At 38.8% G+C, this 22,598-nt stretch overlaps 4 protein-coding genes across 4 annotated transcripts; 1 reads left to right on the forward strand and 3 right to left on the reverse strand.

Annotated features, from left to right (window-relative positions):
- Window positions 1-1,649: 1,649 nt before the first annotated feature.
- On the reverse strand, window positions 1,650-3,266 carry LOC116187792 (LOB domain-containing protein 12-like). The gene is made up of 2 exons (XM_031516732.1): window positions 2,509-3,266; window positions 1,650-2,272 (listed from the first exon to the last, which is right to left on the reverse strand). Exons 1-2 carry the CDS (start codon window positions 2,662-2,664, stop codon window positions 1,874-1,876), a joined length of 555 nt encoding a protein of 184 aa, XP_031372592.1. The 5' UTR covers window positions 2,665-3,266; the 3' UTR covers window positions 1,650-1,873.
- A 580-nt stretch (window positions 3,267-3,846) lies between these two features.
- LOC116187790 (cytosolic endo-beta-N-acetylglucosaminidase 1-like) lies at window positions 3,847-8,837 on the reverse strand. The gene is made up of 11 exons (XM_031516730.1): window positions 7,475-8,837; window positions 7,045-7,182; window positions 6,730-6,839; window positions 6,538-6,649; window positions 6,345-6,452; window positions 6,075-6,187; window positions 5,886-5,967; window positions 5,410-5,490; window positions 5,169-5,224; window positions 4,910-5,045; window positions 3,847-4,797 (listed from the first exon to the last, which is right to left on the reverse strand). The coding sequence occupies exons 1-11, from the start codon at window positions 7,973-7,975 to the stop codon at window positions 4,099-4,101; spliced, it is 2,136 nt and encodes a 711-aa protein (XP_031372590.1). The 5' UTR covers window positions 7,976-8,837; the 3' UTR covers window positions 3,847-4,098.
- Window positions 8,838-12,045: 3,208 nt separating this feature from the next.
- LOC116186948 (protein trichome birefringence-like 33) lies at window positions 12,046-15,862 on the forward strand. The gene is made up of 6 exons (XM_031515505.1): window positions 12,046-12,320; window positions 12,669-12,903; window positions 13,960-14,131; window positions 14,276-14,475; window positions 14,588-14,746; window positions 15,385-15,862. The coding sequence occupies exons 1-6, from the start codon at window positions 12,113-12,115 to the stop codon at window positions 15,722-15,724; spliced, it is 1,314 nt and encodes a 437-aa protein (XP_031371365.1). The 5' UTR covers window positions 12,046-12,112; the 3' UTR covers window positions 15,725-15,862.
- A 3,550-nt stretch (window positions 15,863-19,412) lies between these two features.
- LOC116187022 (abscisic acid receptor PYL4-like) lies at window positions 19,413-20,733 on the reverse strand. Its single transcript, XM_031515598.1, has one exon. It carries the CDS (start codon window positions 20,411-20,413, stop codon window positions 19,757-19,759), a length of 657 nt encoding a protein of 218 aa, XP_031371458.1. The 5' UTR covers window positions 20,414-20,733; the 3' UTR covers window positions 19,413-19,756.
- Window positions 20,734-22,598: the final 1,865 nt, after the last annotated feature.

Below are 22,598 nucleotides of genomic sequence, written 5' to 3' on the forward strand. Positions count from 1 at the left end.
TACTCATTCCGCTTATAAAATTTTTCAGATTCGAGTCTTTGTGAATGCAGAAAATACACGCTATGAAAGTTTGGTCCGACCTTGCTCAACTGGATTAATCAGGACCTAATTAGACTTTTGAATACCAGCGTTTACACCCAAAAATTCTGTGATACCATTTTCAAATATTCATATTAGATTTCTTTTTCTTAATTAATTGCCTTGTATAAGTAGTGGCCATTCACTTATCACCATCATTATCACTCATGAACAGGCGAGGATATACTTATTCTCAATGAACAAATTGACCACAATGGTAGTGAAGGTTGAACTATATACATAGTGATTTCTCATCAAGTTCCTATTCATCCTAGCTGGGAATCTTTCGAGCAACAGCACAGTCCTAGATTAGTTGATGCCCCCATAAGTTGGATACCGAAAAAGAGGTAATATCTTCGAGGAAAGGTAGTTTTATCACACGCACTTGCACCATCCATGTGTACTTCCGGAAGCCACGCAGGTACACCACGCGACACGAGCACTGTACCATTAATTAGTGCTAGTGGAGCATTCAAATTCTGACCTATGGTCATCTCATGGTCCTTTTTAAAAAAAAAAATTCAATACATCTCGTGATCATTTTGTTTTCACAAAAAAAAATAAACATTAAGCAAAGTGGTGAAGTGTCCTATACATGGCATGCAAATTCCAAGTCTATTTTATTTTGAAGAATTTTTGGAAAATTTTCGGGAAAAAAAAAAGTTATAAGTGGGAATCCTATGACCATAACAATTTCGGAAAAATAACCTAAATAGCAGAGTTTCATATATATTTGGTGGGCATCTACGGAAGAGCCAGTAAATTAATTAAGAAAATAAAAGTACGAAAATGTTTTGTTTGAGGATGTTTGACTTGGAAAAATACCTCCCACGTTATTCGTTATATTAGGAAAAGAGAGAGAGAGAGAGAGAGAAAAGAAAAACGAAGGCCAAATTGCAAATCGATACGACAAATTATTAAAGTTGAGGACTTTTAGAAAGTCGGCACACAGATATTAAAATGATTTTATATATAATACTAATAATAATCAATTGAATTTATTTATGTTGATTTTGTTTTGTCTGAACGTGAGCTGAGCACTTAAATAAAAATAATAAATTGCACTTCCTCTCACGTGAAGTAGCTATAGAACAGCCATGTCGTACGTGATCGATCATCTCTGCATGTTTGACTTAATGCAAGCTCACTTTATATAAATTTATTGTATATTTTATATAATTAATCTCATTATGATCCTTCTTAAATATAAAGTTCAGCTTGTTGAAGACATTGCAGAGCCGGTTCATATGGGAAGATTCTAATGTTTGTAGTTAATTTGAAAACTCAAAGACTTTAAAAACAAGTAACTGCAATTAATTACGATAACGTATGTATCATGGCATATGATATGATCAAAGTGGATCGACAAATATTGCAAGAGCTTAAATGTAGCATTGGATTATTGAAAGATGGTCATGTGTACCACGTTCATACTGTACATCAAATCAATTTGAATATGTTTTAACATGGCATTAATGTCGATTTCTTTAGCAAGTTGTAAGGAAAAATTGAAGGCAACTGATCTCCCCGCCGTTCAAAAAGAAATAGTTGCCTATTCTTAACGCGGAAACTTTCGGCTTTACAATTTCGCATCGCTATCTTTTGTCGATTTTATTTTGGTTCGGACAATATTGAATTCTCAATAACCTTTGCGACTTTGTCAAGAGACTATATAAAGTACTATTGCTTTTACGTTGTCTTCCAACAAAAGAACAAAAGCAAATACCTCACAGGAGAGGGAACAATGTTAATTAATTAGCAAAAACTTATATTTTAGGTTTCATCTCTGATCTGATTACTGTCGATCCAACATTGCCCTTTGGGCCTCGAGACAGTAATCCTGAATAACCATGCCGAAGTTATTGCTAGAAATATTATCGGATCCAAAGTCGCCATTGATGAACTGAGGGAGGACATTGACACCGTTGCTGCTGTGGAGAGTAAATGACTTCTGATGCTGCGAAGGTTGATCCGTGATAGTACGCGGCAATAATGATGCCAAGGCTTCCTCTTGCTGCATTCGGATGCACAATATCTCGGCTTGAGCTACCGCGAGCTGCATCTTTAGCTGAGACACTTGATTCTGCAGGTGGGAGATCGCGCCAACACACCCGTAAACTGGATCTCTGACTCTCGCTCCTGCCTCAAATACGAGACTGCTCACTGCATCCGCTCTCTGGTGAACTGGGAGTTCCTGCGCAGATTGTATAGAATGTGATGAGTCTCCGAGCAGCAGATGTTCGTTAGGCATCAACAGTTGTGAATTTTTACACTACCACGGGCAAACCCGCGAACCCCAAAGGCCTCGTCGGTATAATATACTTTCTTGACTAAACTATTAACACGATCAGTGATAACAATTTTGTAAGAGTAATATCATCAACTCCCAATTGAGCAGGACCCGAACCTTTGTAGAGATGGTTCACGTACCAGCAGCATTTTGCTGACATTGCTAGCGCCAAAGACCTTGTGGACGAGAGCAAACTTGTGGGGGTCGTCCGAAGGGAAGTAGGGCGCGAATATGCAGTCCTTACCGCACCTCCTCCTCAGCAGCTTGCACGATGCACATGGTGGGTTAGCTCCCATTGATGAATCCTCTATGCATGCACTTCTTTTATAAAGCAGCTCCAGCTAGAGGGGAAGGGCCAGCTAGAAGGTATGTTGTAGAAGTTAACGAGCTGGATGTGTGTGCTTGTATATATTTATATATATATATATAGAGAGAGATGATATGACTAATTTAGAAGAGTATGCATGCATGTAACTTGTAGTGAGATGCCAAATAAGAAAGCGCATGTAGTATCCGTAGTGCTACTGCACTATATCCGTGTCACTATCATCAGTGTATAGGCGCAAAAGAGACAGGGCGGGGAATCAGTACTATTTTGTCGTTTCTTTTACGAGATATTTTCAATTTATTAATTAAAATTTATCATTATTCGAATGCTGATTTGCCCTTACTAAAAAATATTTTTAGTGAATTTCAAACCTTTATGTTGCAAATTAAATCGCTTATTCTTAGATAATATGTTAACTGCACCACGTCTCGTGATTTAGAGCCGATATCATTAGCCGCAGTTATTGAGACATTGCAATTATTGCTGCTCTGTATAGTTACCAGCCTTCTACGTTTGTCGTTATTGTGTTATAATTTATAGGAAAAAAATTGCTGAAAAGGTTGTAGAGAGAGAGAGAGAGGTGGGGAGAGGGAGAGGGGGAGGGGAGGGAAGGATGGAGAGAATTCCATGGCGCCGCCGCCTTCTGCCTTCGGGCCGGGGCGCCGCCCTGAGAGGGGCCCTAGTGTCTGCTGTATATGGTCAGGAGAGACACATCCCAACGGCTACGTTGACCGCCGCCGACCAAGCTCAATAGTCAATCTGCGTTGGAGACGGGAGCTAATGTTAGTTTGAATATACAATCTCCATGGGCCTTAATTTCAACTCAACTGTATATATTATTCAGTCATTAGTTCACAAAATCAATACTCAAATGCTTTGATTGAAACACTACACCTGAACATCTGCCGACAAATTGTTTTTCGGCCTCAGATCTGAATATACAATATTCTGCGTAAATGATATGACAGAGTACAACAATGCCGAATTCACTCCCTGCTTGTTTTAATGTCGAGATCAGCGGTTGTACTGTGTTGTAACTTAACGTATAACTTTTGCAGCAGCACATCAACCAACAGTAGGTACGGTGACACCTCTTCCGGAGGACGATCTATCCCCCATTATCCAACTGTTCGTCGAGAATCATAGCATGTAAACAACAATTGCGCATCGTTCAGGAGATTGATTATTCGGCATATCATGAGCTTTGTATGGTCTTGACATAGAGATGCCAAATCCGAGTACATAGAACACAATCGATCAGTAATACTGGTTCGAATGTTTCTTTCCAAATCATCACTAAGGGCTTCCCTACAATTACCCTGGAAGTCTGAGGGAAATAAAATGTATCGATCGCTCAAACTGCAGAAGATATCAGGAAGTCTAAGGGAAATAAAATGTTTAGCTAGCTAGATAACCATGGAGACTCCAACTCGAGGCAAGCCCCATCATCCCCACACACCTGAACGATAAACCTCAGACTCAAAACGCCACAGTGCACATCAAGGTCGGAAACATAAAAAGCTCCAACCTGAGCCACTCCAAGAAATTCCCGAACGGTCCTTATACTTCCTGGCACCTCTTCATTTTCTCTCTCCACATAGATGTTGAAGTTCTTCGAGCCCCTAGGTTCATCACCACTGCCCTCTTTCAGTTTCCAAGTGATCAAAACGCTGAGGGACTTGAATCCATCAGAAGGGCCCGAACTCCACTTTACGTGCTTGGTCTCCACCAGCCATGAATTAGAAGGTGGGAGATACGAGCTGGACTCAGAGGATTTGATGGATATATGACCAAGTACAGCAGAGAATTTGTGGGACGAGTCATTGTTAGAGTTTCTCCCCAACGATCTGTAGCAGATGGCATTGATTCTTCTTAGGGTGTATCCGCTCATTTCAATGCTACCTTCTGTTATGATCCATTCAGGCGCACTTTGAAGCACTGCAACTCGGAAAGGAGCAATCACCTTATTGAATTTGGCTGAGAACTGGTTCATAGAGCCTAAAACATTCTCGTTTGATGCGAGAAGTATTGCGGTTTGCTTGTCTGTTGTTGAAGAGAACTCTAGAGAGAGACCCACCAAAGAATTCACCTCTGATTTCACCTGCAAAAGAGTGGAACAAAAGCTTTACCAACATTTGAGAACATTGCAGCAATGCAGAATACTAAGAGTATTGTTTGTGCAATGATGTCAGAGAACGGAGAGGGTGGAATACCGAGAAAGCAAAATGGACAGGTGACTTGCCCATTAGGAGATCTCCCTCGAAGAGCTTTGCCAAGAAATAATCATCATCTTCCAGGGTTCCTCTGAAGGTAAGGTTTCCACCACCACTATACGATGCTCCCTTGAGACTACGGTTCGTACAAATAATACAAAAACATGACGTCCAAGTAAGACGGATATTTCAAACTTTGGACATAATCAGGATCATAGTATTATATAAACAGACAGTCAATGGAATGGCTAGGACTTACTCAATGAGTACTTCGATAGAATCAGGCGAACCATCGGACTTGAGCTCAAGGAAAGGCTGCAAAGCATAACATTAACCATAAATGAGTATGGTGAACAAGCCTACTCAAGGAAACAAAAGAAAGCATGGCCCATCCTTAGATCATCGGCTTCTCCATTTTAGGTTTTGTGTCATGATATTCTTTTAATCTAGCATGCTATCAGTATGAATTAAGTTCATAGAGACCAATAGTGGGAGTTTACCTGAAAACCTTGACAAGATAAGTTGTACCAAGAAGCAGAGGAAATGTTTTCTCCGCTGAAGTAGTAATGATAACCACGACCCTGTACAATATCATAACAATAAGGTAATCACCATATAATTGACAAAAGAATAGCTCAACATACCTAAATAAGGTCTTCCTCCATGTGTTCTTGCAATCATTCTCTTCTAACTACTCACAAAGTGACAGATGATAAAATCTTGTAATCGTTCTTTTCTAAGTTTCTCCCATTTTAGGTTACTTTCTGAATTTAATTAAAGAGTTGCTGCGCTGGAAGAGAGGCAGGGCCTTTCAGAAAACCCATTAACTTCGAAATGAATTCTGTTGGAATAATGAAAAAGTTAACTGTGACAGAGCTAAAAATTGTCTCAGGGTGCATTAGATATAGATAAATAATAAATTAATTGCTCTTCTTTTTTATGAAACAATCATTTGGAAATTTCATTCAACTGATACCTGATCAAAATTAGTGTAAAAAGGAAGTGACTTTGGATATTTTTGTTGTACTCCCCAGGACTTCTCGATGAGGGCCCACCATCTGCACAATCAGAAAATATTTAAAAGGTCTCATTCTTTCAGCCTAGAGAAAGTTTCCCTGAATTGGAAAAAAAGAAATGATGTGACATGTTGAGAAGTCTTTCTTACCGATTCTGAGCAGTTGTAAAATCAGGAGGTTGATTAGTTTCATGGACCCATCCCGGAGCAAATATGGCAGCTGATACCTCTTCCTTCTTGAGTACATCAAGTGCAACATTTATCTGACATACAGAGGATCACAGAGATTGATAAAATGGAGGAGTGCAAACATCAGATTTAAGGCTAAACAACAGTTACGATAAAAAATAACAAAAGGCTGGGACCGAAATTGCAAGTACAGCAGTAAAGCTAGGCAAGGTTTAACTTCTCAACACTTACATTCCACTGCCCGCCACCATAAGAGCCCCTTCCAAAGACATCAATGCCCATGTAAACATCATACTTCCTATCACCTGCAACAGCAGCTGAAAGCCTTGGATAGTTTTCCTGCATGAATCATAAGAAAATTCTCCACCACTTGAATAAAATAATTTTAATCAAGCTTTCTAGTGAAAGATGAAATAGCAAGTACCTTCCACGTGTAATTCATGAAGATGCCATCGCAGATATCAAAGAATGGCCGATTTTTATCAGTGAGCTGATCTTGCCAATCCAAATGGCCCGCAGTGGTAACACTATCATACCTTCATTAAATGATGTCTTTATATAAGACTAACTGAAGTTGATATAGATGAGTACAAAGAAGGGAATGAAGGATTCTCACCAGATCACTAAAGATCCAGGCTTGGAGGAGTGCATAGTTTGGGTCAGATGACTAACAAAGTGCATCATATTGGGGATTTGCTCTTTCTTCAGTTTGACCTCGATATTAATCTGCAAAACGAAGATCTTGTCAGCTGCACTGGCTAGATACAAAGTATGTTCCTAAATACAAAATTGGTCCCTAATACGAAAAAAATCAATTTTTCAATGGAAGCGGAATGGGCAGAATCAGAACATTCCTCAGAATCATCACCTACACAGATGAAACGAGACAAGAATTCAAAGAGGGCGTGGTAGATTATTAGGAGGAAAATACCAGCCATCCATCAAAGCCCAATTCAACTGCAAGCTCCGTCAAGCGCTCGGCATACATTTCAGCAGACTCCTTTGTCAACAGCAACTTATCGCAAGTAAGTCGCCCCTCATCCCATTCTGTGAGGAAAGTCCCCAGCACCTCATATCAGTAAGAATAACTATATATCAGATTTCCTTCAACACTTATCTGCCCGCAATGTCTTATCTTTCGCGACTTTTCCTTCGATACTATGGCAATGACAATTTTCTTACAAGTAGTCAAAATTTTGATTGCATTGATATCACAAGATAGCATATTCACTCAACCAGAAATTCCGGATATCTACAATGGCGAAATCAAATGGCAAAAGGCCGAGCTTTATATCTCTAACACTAGAAAAATTCAACCCTTCAGAGACAAAAGATGAACAAATGAAAAACCGAGAATTTACCCGAACGCCGTGTCTGTGGGCAGTGTTAGTCCAGCAAGGAGGTGGAATAGTGACTAGATCGTGCGAGAAATACACGAAAATGTCCATCAAGTACCAGTGCCAGATGGCGTAGCCTCCGCCGTTCTTCCCTCCCTGTACCCACCGGTCGTCGCTGTAGCCGCCCTGCATATCATGGCAGACCAAAACCCTGGGCCGGTCGGGCAGATTGGGGCTCTGCTGAAGGAGTGGGACGGAAGCTCTGTTGAAGGGGAAGTGGAAGGAGGAGAAGAAGGAGCGAGAGGAGAGGGACTCGAGGGTTCTAATTGGATACGAGACGGGGACCGAGGGAGCTAGTGGGTCGAACTCGGTGGGGTTGGCCTCAGAGGATTCCGGCGCCCGCGCCGGTTCTTCAGCGAGTGGTTTGAGGAGCTGAGACATCACGAATCGGAAGAGAGAGCGGAGGAGGTTGAGGAGGAAGAAGAGCGGCGAATTGCGGCCGAGGAGGAGGCGGAGAGGGTGCATCAATGGAGGTCTTGGCCATCCCTCATGGAGGCGTCCGCGGCTCCGCGACGAGGACGATGACTTTTTTCGTCAAGTCAACGCCGCCAAGTCCACGTGGGAAGAAGTATTGAGTTATGCGCTATGTAGCATCATTTTGTGAGATAATTGCGGAGTTCTACCAAAACTATCTGATCAGTTTCAAATTAGCCCATGATAGTTCAATTCTGGTGATTCCACGAACTCTGACGTCCCTTACCATATAAATAAATTAAAATGAATACTCAAGTTCATGGAATTTTGCATGCAATCTGAAGTTGCTTTGGCTCTTGCTAAGTAGGGCAGGCTCTTTATGGATTGCCTGGGCCAGTGAGTACTTGATTAAGGGATGCCTAACCCCCGCTCTTATGCATGGAGGAAGCTTTTAAAGCTAAGAAATTTGGCCTATCCACCCATTAGACATGAACTTGGGTATGGGAAGCAAACTATGGTTCTGGTTTGATAATTAACTGGGAGCACTGGTTGTCCCCTTATTCAGAAAACCAACAAGAGGTCAAAGGTTTGGAATTCCCTTATACTCAACTGTTGCTGAAGTTTTGGAAGATGCAAGATGGTTACAAAAGAAGCTGCAGAGATAAGAGGAGGCAGGAGATTCGAGACCTTATTATGAAGACCAATTTGTCTGCAGAGACATTCAGATAAGGTGGTTTGGTTGGCTGAGAAGAAGAAGAAGGGTACATTTACAGTAGCCAGTGCATGGCATGTTTTGAGGCAACGGAGCTGTGGCGTGACGTGCCTTGGTATAAACTCATTTGGAGTTCTCCCGTAATTCTAAGGCACAGTGTCATGGGCTGGTTAGCTGTAAATAACAGATTAGCCACACCAGACAGAGTAGCTGCCTGGAATTTTGGGAAAAAAGTATGCAGCACTTGTCTTCTCCATAACGAAGAGGAGGAAAGTAGGGATCACTTGTTTCTCACTTGCAAAGTTTCTAAAAAGGTGTGGGAAAGGTTGTTGCAAGAAGAAGTTGGTATCTGCAGAACTGTTGGATGTTGGGCAGAAGAATTTGATTGTGACTCTGCATTTGCTTGGATTATAGGGACTAAGGGCAGATCGACTGATGCTACAATATTAAAGGCTCTTATGAACGATCTACATTATTGAAGTTTGGGCTGACCGATATAGGAGGATCTTCCAAGCGACAGTCTTCTACTACTCGTAGCTGCTCCGGTGGAAAGAATCATACAATGTCTCAAACTTAAAATTTTGTCCATCCCAAAAGTGTCTTATAAGTTATTATTTTCTTCTACTGTTGCAATTCCTTGAAGACTATTTTTGCTAAGCTGAGTGTGAGCTCCATGGTTGCAGTATCACATACGATGGTGAACTAATTTTCGTTTAGTTTATTATTAGAGAAAGCAACCACTTAAGTTTCATTGAGAAAGAGTTTGTTCGGGATTTTTTTTTTCTGCAGCGACGTTCATTTTCATAAGTTTTGGGCTGGTTATAATTGCGTAATAAGTGGCTTGTATTTCCTTTGTATTTATTATTTTTTTTTGTTGAAAATGAAAGTTTCATCATTCATATCAAAGTGAGTGTAGTGCAATGGTGCATGCCCTCACCTGGTAAACAAGAAGTTTCAGATTTGATACTTTGATGAGAATACTCGTGCCTCATTATTAGATATTTATGATTTCTATTTCATTATACTGAGCTTATAAAAAAAACTCAAGCTTCCATCACTCTTTAAAAGAAACCCACTTGGCAAAATATTTTAAGAGAAGTTTTAGTTCATCAATCTAATTGGACAAACAAGAATTGAGAGATGAGCAACCGAATTATGTTTGCTATAAAACAAGAAGTAACAACAATATCTTCTCTAACACCCGAAAAATAATAAAATAAGAATCAAGATAAATCCTTTCCATAAATGTCAGTTGGTTTGGGACAGAATCCCAGCAGTTTATGGTACATAGAAAGCTCAGTTTTATCCAACAAATCCTTAAGAGACCAGAAAAATATTTTAAGGTATGACAAGAGAGCACATCAAGGGTCACCCTCGAGAAAAGCCAGTGGACCAGGCACGAAATTAAGCTCGGAAGAGGATTGATTCAATAGCAAGCAAGAAACCACACTCTTCGATGTGCTAGTACAATTCCCCGATTTCACGACTAGTGAGTAATGGGGACCTTCAAGCGTCCATTCTGAAGATCTAATCTCAATTGCTTTTAGATGGTTGTATTGGATTAAGCCGTAGAAGAAAACTTATCACGATACGAGCTCCCTTTCTTTCTCGCGGGAAATATGCAATGTGATTTTTTGAGTAATATCACACGAGGTGTTTTCCACATGTTGGTGGAAAAGTAAGTCCCGTTCGGGCATCAACGTGTGTTGCCTCGGAGAGTTTCCAGGTGGATTTAAACTACTAACTGTGGATAAAATTTGTCCGCTAATAAAACAATTACAAACTGCATCACACCTCATAATTGAGATAATGTGATTTTCCATATAATTATATTTGATGTGTGCTAGTTAAGCATACCTACACACGTGATGGAAAGATTATCAATAACTAAAAAGTGTGTCTATATGGATATACATTATTATGTTTTGGTATTACTATTGGCACTGCCATAGTCCATTATCGAACGGGTTGATAACTCGTGATTATGCATATACATACACTGATGACAGCTGAGTGTTGACTTTTGGATGATATCAGGGAGAGTGAGGAATACAAGCAAACGGGGCAATGCCAACCAATTAAATGCCGAAATATCACCAAATGGTTACATCACTCTTCACCTAAAACCTCTATATTCTATATTAAGGAAGATCGATTTATTTTCCTTAGACATTCCATTAATGCAATGGAAATTCCATGTGGCTGAATTGGGAAAAGATAGAAGTAAGTGTGATGACATTGACATGAAATCCTTCACGCCAACCTTACCTTAGCAGTCAAGCAACATTATAGCCTCACTTTCCATCATTCTACAAGTCTCTAGTGCACGAATTCTTCCTCCTTAGTCCCTATTCGTCTATTTTAGAAGGGTACTTATAATTTCCCACGGGGAGCCCACCAATAAAATCTAATGCCAATTAGGCCGGTGTATTCATATGCCAGTTCGACTGTTGAGACGCATAACCTGGCTTATAGATGGATCAGATTTGTCATGATACTTAACGGAACATACGGATTCGAACTGTACGATCAAGGGGAGCATAACAATATTTATAGCCAACAGATCAATAGGAAATTTGTTCAGAGCACGGTAGAGTAGAGCCCCACAGTTTGCCGATACCATCGTTTCCGTGATCTTACGATTGTACAAATTGCACACCATCACATTTTGGAATCATTTCCTTCATCTATATCTATATCTATATGGATCGTTTATTTTCAGCCGTATCCCGTCCAAGATTTGGCAGTGGTTCCTATGTTTGAAAATATATATACAAAGAGCACTTAGAAACAAGTTTTCTTAGTGAAGAGCCTGTCACCTATATACTCATTATTATTTTATAAGGTGAACCGAAAATGTGGACTTTGTTTATTGATATACAAAAGCATGTGGAAGAGATTTTGGAAGGAAATGCAGAACAAATGATTCTACCGAAAAAAAAAAAATAGAACAGATGATCGTATGTAAACATCTTAACTGAAATATTCATAAAACACTGACTCAAACTAAAACATAGGTTGAAATCGAGTTAAGATCTTACACCTTGATAGTATTTATTATTCACATTTTTGAAAGGTTCACCTTGTTTTATAAAATATGAAACTTCTTATCGAGATTCTATATATTCATGAAACGAATGAAATATCGTTTCTCAGACATCAAATCCACAATTTAATACCCAAAACACGAAAAATTGTCTCTTTTTTTTTATCAATATTGTTGAAATTATGACCCAAAACAATTTGCTCGAAATAGTGATTCCCAACGTAAAATAATCAGCCCAAATTTTTTTTATTGACAGCCAATTGAACCCCTGTGTCTTGTATTTGTAATCTCAATAACATTTATATATATATATATATATTATTTTTTTTGCTAAAAATGTTTCCTATATTAACATTAACAAGACATCGTCAGACTTCACCGGAACTCATAGTGTTTCTGAAGAGACAAACAACACCTTACCTACAAAAAAATGAAGCAGTCAATCTCTGCTTCTGTTGCTGCTCCTTCAACTCTTCCTTCCCTTTCTATCCTCCGTAAAGCTCGGCTCTCTCCGTACCTCATCTCGCTGTTAATTTTCATTCTGTTCGTCTCGGTTCTGTACGGAGAAGACCTCTTGTGCATCTTTGGGCAGCAGCTCCAGCTCAACCAGGTCCCAGACAGCCCAGTTTCAGGAACAAGTGAGTAAAACCGCAGCCGGTCTAACAACTTGGCCCCAATCATCGCAAGTCAACCGGGATAGTCATTGTAGATCAGGAACCAAATGCTGGCCTGTTCGATACAGTAGAACTCTTAGAGTTTTCCAGACGCTTTTTCTTAGAACAATTTTTTACTCCACCAATCATTTTCTGCTCTGAAGACCTTATAGTATTTACTCTTCCGTTCGAGTTTTCCTTCTCTTTTAGCCATACATTGACACAAGACTACGAGTATGAAGTACACGAATGAAGGGCTAGAAACTCATCAACATGTATCGAGCTTATTTATGAAACAGAATTGATTTTGTTTTTGTTTTCGGAGCGGGTCAGAGGAGGAGAAGCAAAGCAAGAAGCTGCCCTTTGCTATTGGAGGGGATCACGAGCCAGAACTGGAAGGCTGTGATATATTCAGTGGAAAGTGGGTGTGGGACGACTCATCCCGGCCGCTCTATGACGAGTCTGACTGCCCGTACCTTCAGCCCCAGGTGACCTGCCAAGAGCATGGACGGCCCGACCGGGACTACCAGTTCTGGAGGTGGCAGCCCGAAGGCTGTTCTCTTCCCAGGTTCGTGTCGAACTCCATTCTTCAAGGAAACTGAGAACATGCTAAGATAATTGAGCAGCCATCTGTAAGATGATACACAATTTTAAACGATACATATGCTTCGTCTGTTAAATTAGCAATTTAATTTGCACATTTATTCAACTCGAAAGAACGATGTGGATTGAAACTCTAGCGCTATATTCAACTCATCGAATGCGTCTAGAAATGCATTTATTTGACAGCGGCACCTTGTATACATCCATTCTTTATGAAAGATTTTGGACCTAAAAGTCTGTTTTTCCTTCTTCTTCTTCTTCTTCTTTTTTGTGAATTATAATATCTTGTCTCATAGTATTTCTTATTTCTCATTTAATATATATATATATATACTGTTGAAATTACGGATATATTTATCCTATTGGATGAGACTAATCTCATTTAGGCGTTGACTTGGCCTTAAACACAAGTTACTTCAATGAGTTTTAAGCTCTTGTATTGCAAATAAATTCGTTTATTGGTAGCTCAATTTTTTTGTTATAAACTTGTAGCTTAATTTTGACATTAAATTAAAGCACATCCTCGGGGATGACGTGTATAAATATTTTCAATTCAACTTCTTTCTCACGTTCCTCTTGGTCTCCGGCGGATTTACCCAACGTTGACTCGTCGGACGGGTGATCCATCATGCAGCGCCGGCAGGGTGGCCACATTCCACGTCTCCTACGCGATACCTTTTTCTTTTTCCAAATAATTTTTTTAATAACTTATTGAATTAAATTAATTAGAATGAATTAATTATTAGTTGGGCCCAGTTAATTACATTAACTGTCTTGGACTCTCACGTGGATTTTGGACTTGGGCTTTAATCCTTGAGGAGCCCAGAAGATAAAAATCTATGGGCTTGCTTTGTCCAGTGAGGGCAAGAACAGGACAGTTCATTCTGGGGTTGGGCTGTTTCATGTTAAGAGACACACTAATTTGTCATGAACATAAATTCTTCGGACAATCGGATAAATCGAACGTTAGACGATTGTTGGTTATAGTTCTTGTTATAATAAAATTAAATGATGGATGCAGCTTCAATGCCACATTGATGCTGGAGGCACTGAGAGGAAAGAGGATGATGTTCGTTGGAGACTCCCTCAACAGAGGCCAGTTCATGTCCATGGCCTGCCTCCTCAACTCCGTCATCCCTCGAAACGCCTCCTCCTTGCACACATTCGGCTCCCTCTCGGTCTTTACTGCTAAGGTCAGCATCAGCACTTCTACTTTCGTATATATGATTCGAGTGACTAATTCTTGCTGGTAAAAGTTACGGAAGCAGAGCCAAGCTGTAATTACATAATGTACGGACGCGAACTGATTTTTGTGTGGTTTATAATAATTAATACAGGAGTATAATGCAACGGTTGAGTTCTATTGGGCACCATTCCTTCTAGAATCAAACTCAGACAATGCCGACGTCCACAGGATATCCGACCGGATCGTGAGGAAAGGCTCGATCAACAAGCACGGCAAGCACTGGAAAGGGGTCGACATAATGGTGTTTAATACATATCTTTGGTGGATGACTGGTTTGAAAATGAAGATCATGTAACTGCTACATATCCGTTCCCTTAAATTACCATTCTTTTTAAATTTCCCCATTTAAAATTATACTCTCTAGTTTGTATATTTTATTCTTTTTAAATAAATAAAAAAACAGGAGAGGATCATTTGATGATGAAGTGAAGGACATCTTTGAGGTATCAACTGAGGATGCTTACAGGATGGGAATGAAGGCCATGTTGAGATGGGTCCAAAGGAACATGGATCTCAACAGGACCAGAGTCTTCTTTGTTAGCATGTCACCTTCTCATGGAAAGTAAGTTCCCCCTTTGAGCTGATCTCCTTACCGGAAAATTATCCGGTCCAGTAGCCGGACCATTCAGAGATCCCTCAGAGTTATCGGATCGGAACATTAAGTTGGGTCCCGTGCTGATCTAAGAGCTCCGAGAGACCTCTAAATGGTCCGATAGTTGAAACGTAGAATATTTTCCGATTATCGCGAGGGAAATTCAAAATTCTCTCGAGAAAATTAGAAAAAGGTTTATATCATATTTGATGACAAGAAACAACAGATAAAGGAAGCTGCCAAGAGCTGGCTTTGCATGTGGCAGTTGGCTATGCGAGGACTTGTTAAATCAGTTTGTGAAAACCAGTAGCTGTCCCATTCCCACAGACAATATTATGTGGAGTAGAGCAAAGTGACAATTCCTCTACCAAACAGATGAGTTAAGAAACAGTTGCTGAAAGCGATATTTTAGGAAAAATTACGAGGGACAACGTTCATAATCCAATGTGCCATGACATGGAAAGTAACCTAACCATTGAGATTTGGCAACTTCCAAAAATCATAAGCATTTTGTGAGTTCCTTTTCCATGTCGACGGTACAATTACGGATAGTGCAACCAATTCTGTCCGGTCTATACTTGAGTATCGGTATCTTCTGCTGACTGTAGGAGCATAGATTGGGGCGGCGAGCCTGGTGGCAACTGCTACAACCAGACGACCATGATCGCGGACCCGCACTATTGGGGCTCCGACTGCCGGAGATCCATTATGCAAGTGATCGGAGATGTCTTCTCGAAGACGGAGATCCCCATCACTCTGCTCAACATCACGCGGCTCTCTGCCTATAGGAAGGATGCCCATACCTCCATCTACAAGAAGCATTGGACTCGCCCCACCCCCGAGCAGCTCGCCAACCCTGCCAGCTACGCCGACTGTGTCCATTGGTGCCTGCCCGGGCTCCAGGATACCTGGAATGAGCTCCTCTTTACGAAACTCTTCTTCCCATGATCGTTCGCTTAATTTGCGAACGCGAATGTTCGTGAAATGTATCCAATTTTTCCACGGAAATCTAAAGCTGGTGTTGTAAAGAAACAAAGCGTAGTTCACAATTGAATTGAATCTTCTTAAAAGAAAAGACTACCCCTACAATTGAAATCTTTTTTTCCGAAAAGCTGAAATTTCTTTTATAATCGAAAAAATATATATATTATACATCAAAAGAAACACATTTTGTTTTTCATGAATTTAACTGATTCGACCGATGCACACTACCCCTACTTGTTCTGCAACTTTCCTAATAATTCCAGATTCTGGACAGGACTTTATCGAAAGAAAGCAGAAGGGCCAGCCTATAGATCTGATAAAAGCCATCTGATTGGTCTCGAAATGCGAAACTTTTCCGAATTTTTACCTGTGTGCGTTTTTATTCCCCGACAGCTTTTTTTCCTTCACTTCTTTAACAGCATTTAGGCAACATATTCGTATACGTATGTGCACGTAGACACAAATTAATCGACTTTGTCCCACCGTTTCGTAGTAATTAATCTATTGCAACTATATATATATATATATAATATTTCATATGTATTGTGGAGAGATTATTTTATTCGTTGCAGATGTTTTGTCTCACACGTCTATTTTTTTGGGAAAATAGTCAATTGTTCTTTTAATATGCTCCTAGTTGGGTCAGGATAAAAGCAAAATATATATGAAAGCTAGCAAACACCAAGTTAGTTGTTGAGAGTAAAAATCTCACACTAAAAAATAAAGAAGAATCTAATAAATTTATAAGAGATTGAGTATTACAATCTATCGGTTCGAGCTTTTGGATCGGAGATGGGTCCAATCGCTTATAAGCCCAATGGAATTTTACATGGCATCAAAGCGGATAATGCTTTCGCGCTCATGTGTGTGGGTTCACATCACGCCATTTAAAATGTGTCTTTATCGATGGGCAACCGAAGTGCGCCCATATTTGGTCCAAGTGTGGAACTCGTGGTCTCTTTGAAATCTTGTGTAGAGAGAAACCCGCATCATCTTAGTCCGGCCCAAGCGTAGTCTCATTGTCAATTGTCGTCTCCCTTCATCCTAAGCACAGAAGTCCAATCCCAACTCGTAGTTAATTCTTAAGGGCGGGTTGTTCTAGTCCACGTGGCACGTGTAAGTGAATGTCAAAACCACACGTTGCCACGTGAGGGCGGGTGTTGAAAGGAAAAAATTTCACACAAAAAAACTAAGAAAATATAATGGATTTATTAGAGACTGAGTATTATAATTTATCAGTTAAAACTTTTGGGTCGGAAATTGGTCCAACTGAATGTAATTTTACATTAGTTGACTAGGAATTGTAGTTAAATCTGTTGGCTCAGAAATCAGGAATCTCGTGGGATACTTTCCCCTTTCCATTAATTTTCCTTCGTACTTTTCTATCGTTCATAACTTGTTATATTGCCTTCCATTTGGCCGCTTGCTTATCAATTTGACTAAACATATATATATATATATATATATATATATGGGTGTATAAATCCACTTTATTTGCAAGTTGATAATGAAAATTTCAATTTGTCCGTAGATTTAATGCAATGTGTTGGATAGGTTTCTTCGAAATTTAATTAAAAAAGAAATAAATGGGGAGAGAAAAAAAAGATATTTAAAAAGTTAAAGGAACACGTACAGAAGGATTTAGAGATTATATTAATATTTTAGAATTATTAAAACATGAACTAATTAACTTTGGCAGAACTTGTCATTAAACAATAGGCCGTGTAATTATTATTTTGAAAGGACGTATTTGTTTTTATTATGTACGGAGTCTGTGGTACGCCAGGATATATAGATACTTTTGATAGAATAGAACATACTAATTTCAAATGATAATACGTAAATATATACATTTGATAACATGCATGTGACTTCAAATATGTACAAATTTCAAAGCATTTATAGTCTCAAGAAGCTCAATCTTTATTTCTGGTAAATTAAAGAAAGGGGAAAAAAATGAGAGTTAGAGGGACGGTAAAAATACATCTTGTCCTTCGAGAAAAATTAGAGAGGTAACTGTTCACTGCTTCTCAATTATCACACGCATACAACTTTGAAAATAGTTCCTACTAGATTAAGTAGAAACTATATGTAAAAGTTCTTACACATGTATTTATTATATTTCAAGGAAATTCAATTTTGTTATCGATTTATTCTCGATTGAAAAATGAGGAACAATAAAGAAATACCTATATCTTAATATTTTTGGAGGAAAAGCCTAGAATCGTTCATATTACTTATCATGCTTGATATAATAATATATACATATATTTCTTTACTTTTATTGCAAATAAAGTCAGAGAGACAAGAGGAAAATAAATGAGTCGGGTCGGCCTCTTGAATAAGATGGCCAATAACAATTTTTGGCCACAAGCAATGGTCTATGTGGTCAAATTGAGTTTATTAATAAACAAAAGATGTAAAGATGAAAAAAAATCAATAGTTATATTTTGTGGATTTGATTTATTCCTATTGGGGAAAACAATAAGGGGGAACATTTAAAAGCCCTGCTTGCCCACTTGCACGCCAACTTGCACTTCCATTCAAAACATATGTTACAACAACTACAAATTGAATTAAAACATTACAAATAGATAATAATTAAAGAAAAAAGAAGAAAAATATTTGACAGAAAAAGATCGAAATAATAATCAACAACTTGCCCGTCTCTTTTTTTTTTAGTGTGAGTGTTACCACTTAATATTTAAGAGTCCGTACTTTTCAATTAATTTAAATTCGAGTTAGGTTGGTCAAATAAGGAGCAAACTCTTTCAAGTGTAAAATTTCTTCTTTTACAAGACTCGAGTTTAAGCCTTTCTTTTAAAAAAATATATATATATCAAACTATTTGAATCAAGATATGTTAATATAATTTATCGATTTTTCTTACAACAAGTTGTGGGTGCTTTGTATCAAAAAGTCAAGTTGGGCCTGCAGATGTTGATTCCCACCATTAACACCGTTGTTAATTAGGGCAAAACTCACCTTTTCATGGGATTTCATTTGAAAATTCCTACGTTTTTCTTTTCCTTCCTTTTGATCTTTCTCTTTAATATCGAGTGGACTGAAACTCGTTCAATATGGTACTCTTTGTTATCTCAAATATCATTTATTCTCTGACATATTTTGTATATAATTTATCTCCGTTCCTTGAAATCTGACATCTATTATTTATTCTCTATCACGTTCCGTACGTAATTCATTTCGATATCTTGAAATCTGCCCACCGGCTGTATCAGCACCACAACATAGTTCCATCTAAGAATTAAATTCTCTCTTGTTGTCATAATCTTGACGGAACTAAACTATTTACGATATTGCTTCTTGAAGCGGCATTGTTTGATAGTTGGCATGTACCAGCATCCAATTTCTTAAATTTCGGTGCGAAGAATTAAACATATTACGTACCTCTGTTAGAGAACAGAAAATATACCAAAATTTGTCCGTAAAAAGTCTATAGCTTACATAATCAATGTGACTTTAGAATTTTCTGGTTGAAATTCGTACACTTGCATGCATCATCTCAAGATAAGCACTCTGATCAACACTTTTTTATCACTAAAAATTTGGAAAATTTATTTGAAGTTTTATGCACAAATTTGATGTCTAATGAACCAAAATCCACCAAAAGCAAAAAGGTCGAGACACAATAAGCTCGATAAGAGAGAGATAAGAAATTGCTATTTTCCTCTTCAAACATGCTCCGCAAATTAGGGCAATTAACAAATTAATTGAAACACTAAACTCACAAGTTACAACAATAATATTCCTTTCTATCACGTCCTACCATGTTCAATCCTAAGAGATGTGCTCTAGGAAGCAACTGATCGATTGACGATATCGAAATTTCCAATGCCGGTTTCTTGCAGACCTTAGCTAACCACATCGAAAACCAAAAACGGGACTCGGCAATCTCCATTTTCGACACATGTGATACAATGAGACATCATTAGACAAATATGGGATATGGGATCTAGTGAGGAAGATTAATTCTTGCTAATGTTGTTCATTACTCTTAGCAGCCAGCTTCTGGGAGATCCGCGCAAGCGACTGCAGGTTGCATCTGACGATCGTGTCGAGAAAAAAGCATGTGTCATCCTTGGTGTTCCCGGGAGGGACATCAACAACGTAGGACTCCACAACCACGGTCCTGACGGCCTCGTTTCCGCTGGCTGGGGCAGGGTGGAGGGTGGTGACGGACCGGTAGTTCGATAGGCGGTGCTCCCCGCCCACGATGCTGAAGCTGATGACATGGTGCTCGTCGTCAAGTATCTCAAGGCGCTCCATGCTGGACGACGCGGGGAGACCCGATACCACATGGACCTCCCTCAGGGACCCAACCAGGCCGTCCCCGTCTATGACATGGCAGCTCTTGAGGAAGTGCTTGTAGGCCTGCGGGTTGTCGAAGCGGCGGACCACAGACCATACGATCGACACCGGGGCCGCGATCGCCTGCACGAGCACCGAGCAGCACTGATCAGGGCCCACTTCTTGGGTATGGTACCGGGCTAATGTCTCCGGCAAAGCCACCAGCAGATCAGCTGCCAGCTGTGGCTTCTTGTGGATAAAGCCCGCGGTGGCACAGGCCGTGGCCGCGGCCCCGCCTGGCGGCTTAGATGGATTTATTCGCTGGATTTGTAGTGAAGAAGGCATATTTTTTGCAACTCTTGTGTTTGGTTTGGTTTTGGTTTTTCTTCTCTACTCTCTCTTTTCTCTCTACTTGATCAAAAGAAAAGCTTCATGAGAAGTTGATATATATGCATGTATATATATGCATAAACATATAATGTAAATATATATATATATATATATTTGTTTGTGAGATGAAAATGAATATGGAGAGGCAGAGATATATGCTGGGAATTGTTTCCTCTGTGTGTGAGATCTTTATCGAAACAGCTTACGCGGATGGGCTGAGATGAGAAGAGAGAGTACTTTCTCTGTCATTGCAAGTTGAGGCTCAACTTGCGCAATCTCTTTTGGACTCCTTCATTAACTTAGTAATAGTCTTAATAATAATAATATGCCAAAATTTAAATGTGTTTTTCCTTTTTTTTCCTTTTCAAATTAAATATGGCCAACTGCCATTTTGCCTTGGTGTGATAATGATAAGTTCTTTCAAATTAAAGGGAAATGCTCCGGGGGATGGGATTATATATATGTGTGTGATAATGGTAAGTTCTTTGTCATTTGTTAATTTTACTTGTTTCTTTTATTTGCCTTCCTATATAATTTGTAAATTGATAAGATGTAAATAGATAATCCAAGCTCGTCAAAAGAGTTAAGGGTTCTAGATTTAATATTTCTTAGGACCATTTTTACTCTTTTATTAGTTATTAAGATTTATCTTTTATAGTACTAGACTCGAATTTCTCTATATAACCGAAAAAAGACATATTCAAGTTCATTGAAGAAAAAAGCTCCCCAGAAAAAGGTATCCACCAATAACATGTAGATAAGATTTACAAAACAGGGCAGTTGGATCTTCACTAACGTATTTGCCAAGATATCGGATTTTAATATTTCAAGCGAATATCCTAGTGGCTAAAACCAATTAAACCAATACTCGAATGAGATCAATTTCAGACAAATAGATTAAGAATATTAGTGCTATCATTCTTTTTTGTTTTTTTGTTACACGGTTTCAATTTTTTTTAAAAGCCATGTGTTCATTTATCAATTAAGGTAATTATCAACAAGTACGCATTAATGCGATAAGGTTTCCATTTTTTTTAATTAAAAAAACCACAGCTACAAGTAAGCCAAAATCAACCCATTGTAGGAGTCTGTGATTGAAAAACGAAAAAGATTATGCTTCCGGCCAAACAAGATTTTACTAAAAATCAACTCGTTTCTTCGTTATTTTCTCGTTGAATTCGGAGTATATTACAATGTTATTAAATTGCAAAATCCATATGAATATGGTCAAGTCTTTTTCTTTGGCTGGAGTTTTTTTTCTTTTTTCTTTTGGTAGAGATAGTTGGGTTTTTCTATATATCCAAGAGAGTATTATGTATCGAAGAAGGGAGCATTATGGATTTTAAGTTTTTGACAGAGCATTATAAATCCTAGGGAGAACATAAAGAAGAAGAAAGAGCGTCGAACAAAGAAGTTGCCTCACTATTCCGACCCTTATTTCGATACATTTGACAAAGTTTTTTAAATTCAAAAAAGAAAAGGAGAAAAATGTGATCACCAATGGACCCAACTTGTGGCTATGAAAAGAGAAAAGAGGACTATTATTGGTGTGATCGAACTGCATGCAGCCTGATATATCAAAATAAAAGTGACAGCCCAAGTTGACGTATTAATTATCCAACTTTTCGCGTGCGTGATAACCATAGATTCTTCAAAACTCATATATATTTGAGAATACATATATATATATAAGCCACTTGATTTACTTCCATTATTTATTTACCAGCAGTTGGAATTTCTTTAACACAAATTGCAAAAAGTAAGCTTTTTTCGGTGGAATGAGGAAAAAAATATGCCTTGATGTATATTGAGAAGAGTGCTAATTACACCGAGTTAATATATATATATATATATATAAAAGGGTTTTTACCTAAAATGTCTCATGATTTGTCTGTTTTGTCAAATATATCATATACTTTTTTTTGTCAAATCTATCGCATGGTTTACTTTTTGCATCAAATCTATCACGGCGTTATCTTTTTCGTCAACATCTAACGGCCGTGCTGATGTGGCACGTGGAGAGATAGTGGGCCACACTTGCCACGTAGGCGCCACGTCAGCACGACCGTTAGATGTCGACGGAAAAGATAACGCCGGGATAGATTTGATGCAAAAAGTAACCATGGGATAGATTTGACAA

The sequence above is a fragment of the Punica granatum genome, chromosome 8, assembly GCF_007655135.1.
Source record: "Punica granatum isolate Tunisia-2019 chromosome 8, ASM765513v2, whole genome shotgun sequence".
In the NCBI taxonomy this organism is placed as follows: Eukaryota; Viridiplantae; Streptophyta; class Magnoliopsida; order Myrtales; family Lythraceae; genus Punica; species Punica granatum.

Coding starts and splice junctions, on each gene's coding strand:
- LOC116187022 (XM_031515598.1), bottom strand. CDS start 20,413: ATGCCTTCTTCACTACAAATCCAGCGAATAAATCCATCTAAGCCGCCA.
- LOC116187790 (XM_031516730.1), bottom strand. CDS start 7,975: ATGCACCCTCTCCGCCTCCTCCTCGGCCGCAATTCGCCGCTCTTCTTC. Junction 7,183..7,474: donor CCCACAGACACGGCGTTCGG/GTAAATTCTCGG, acceptor TACTGATATGAG/GTGCTGGGGACTTTCCTCAC. Junction 6,188..6,344: donor ATGGTGGCGGGCAGTGGAAT/GTAAGTGTTGAG, acceptor TCTGTATGTCAG/ATAAATGTTGCACTTGATGT.
- LOC116187792 (XM_031516732.1), bottom strand. CDS start 2,664: ATGGGAGCTAACCCACCATGTGCATCGTGCAAGCTGCTGAGGAGGAGG. Junction 2,273..2,508: donor ATGTCAGCAAAATGCTGCTG/GTACGTGAACCA, acceptor CAATCTGCGCAG/GAACTCCCAGTTCACCAGAG.
- LOC116186948 (XM_031515505.1), top strand. CDS start 12,113: ATGAAGCAGTCAATCTCTGCTTCTGTTGCTGCTCCTTCAACTCTTCCT. Junction 12,321..12,668: donor CAGCCCAGTTTCAGGAACAA/GTGAGTAAAACC, acceptor GGAGCGGGTCAG/AGGAGGAGAAGCAAAGCAAG. Junction 12,904..13,959: donor GAAGGCTGTTCTCTTCCCAG/GTTCGTGTCGAA, acceptor TGATGGATGCAG/CTTCAATGCCACATTGATGC.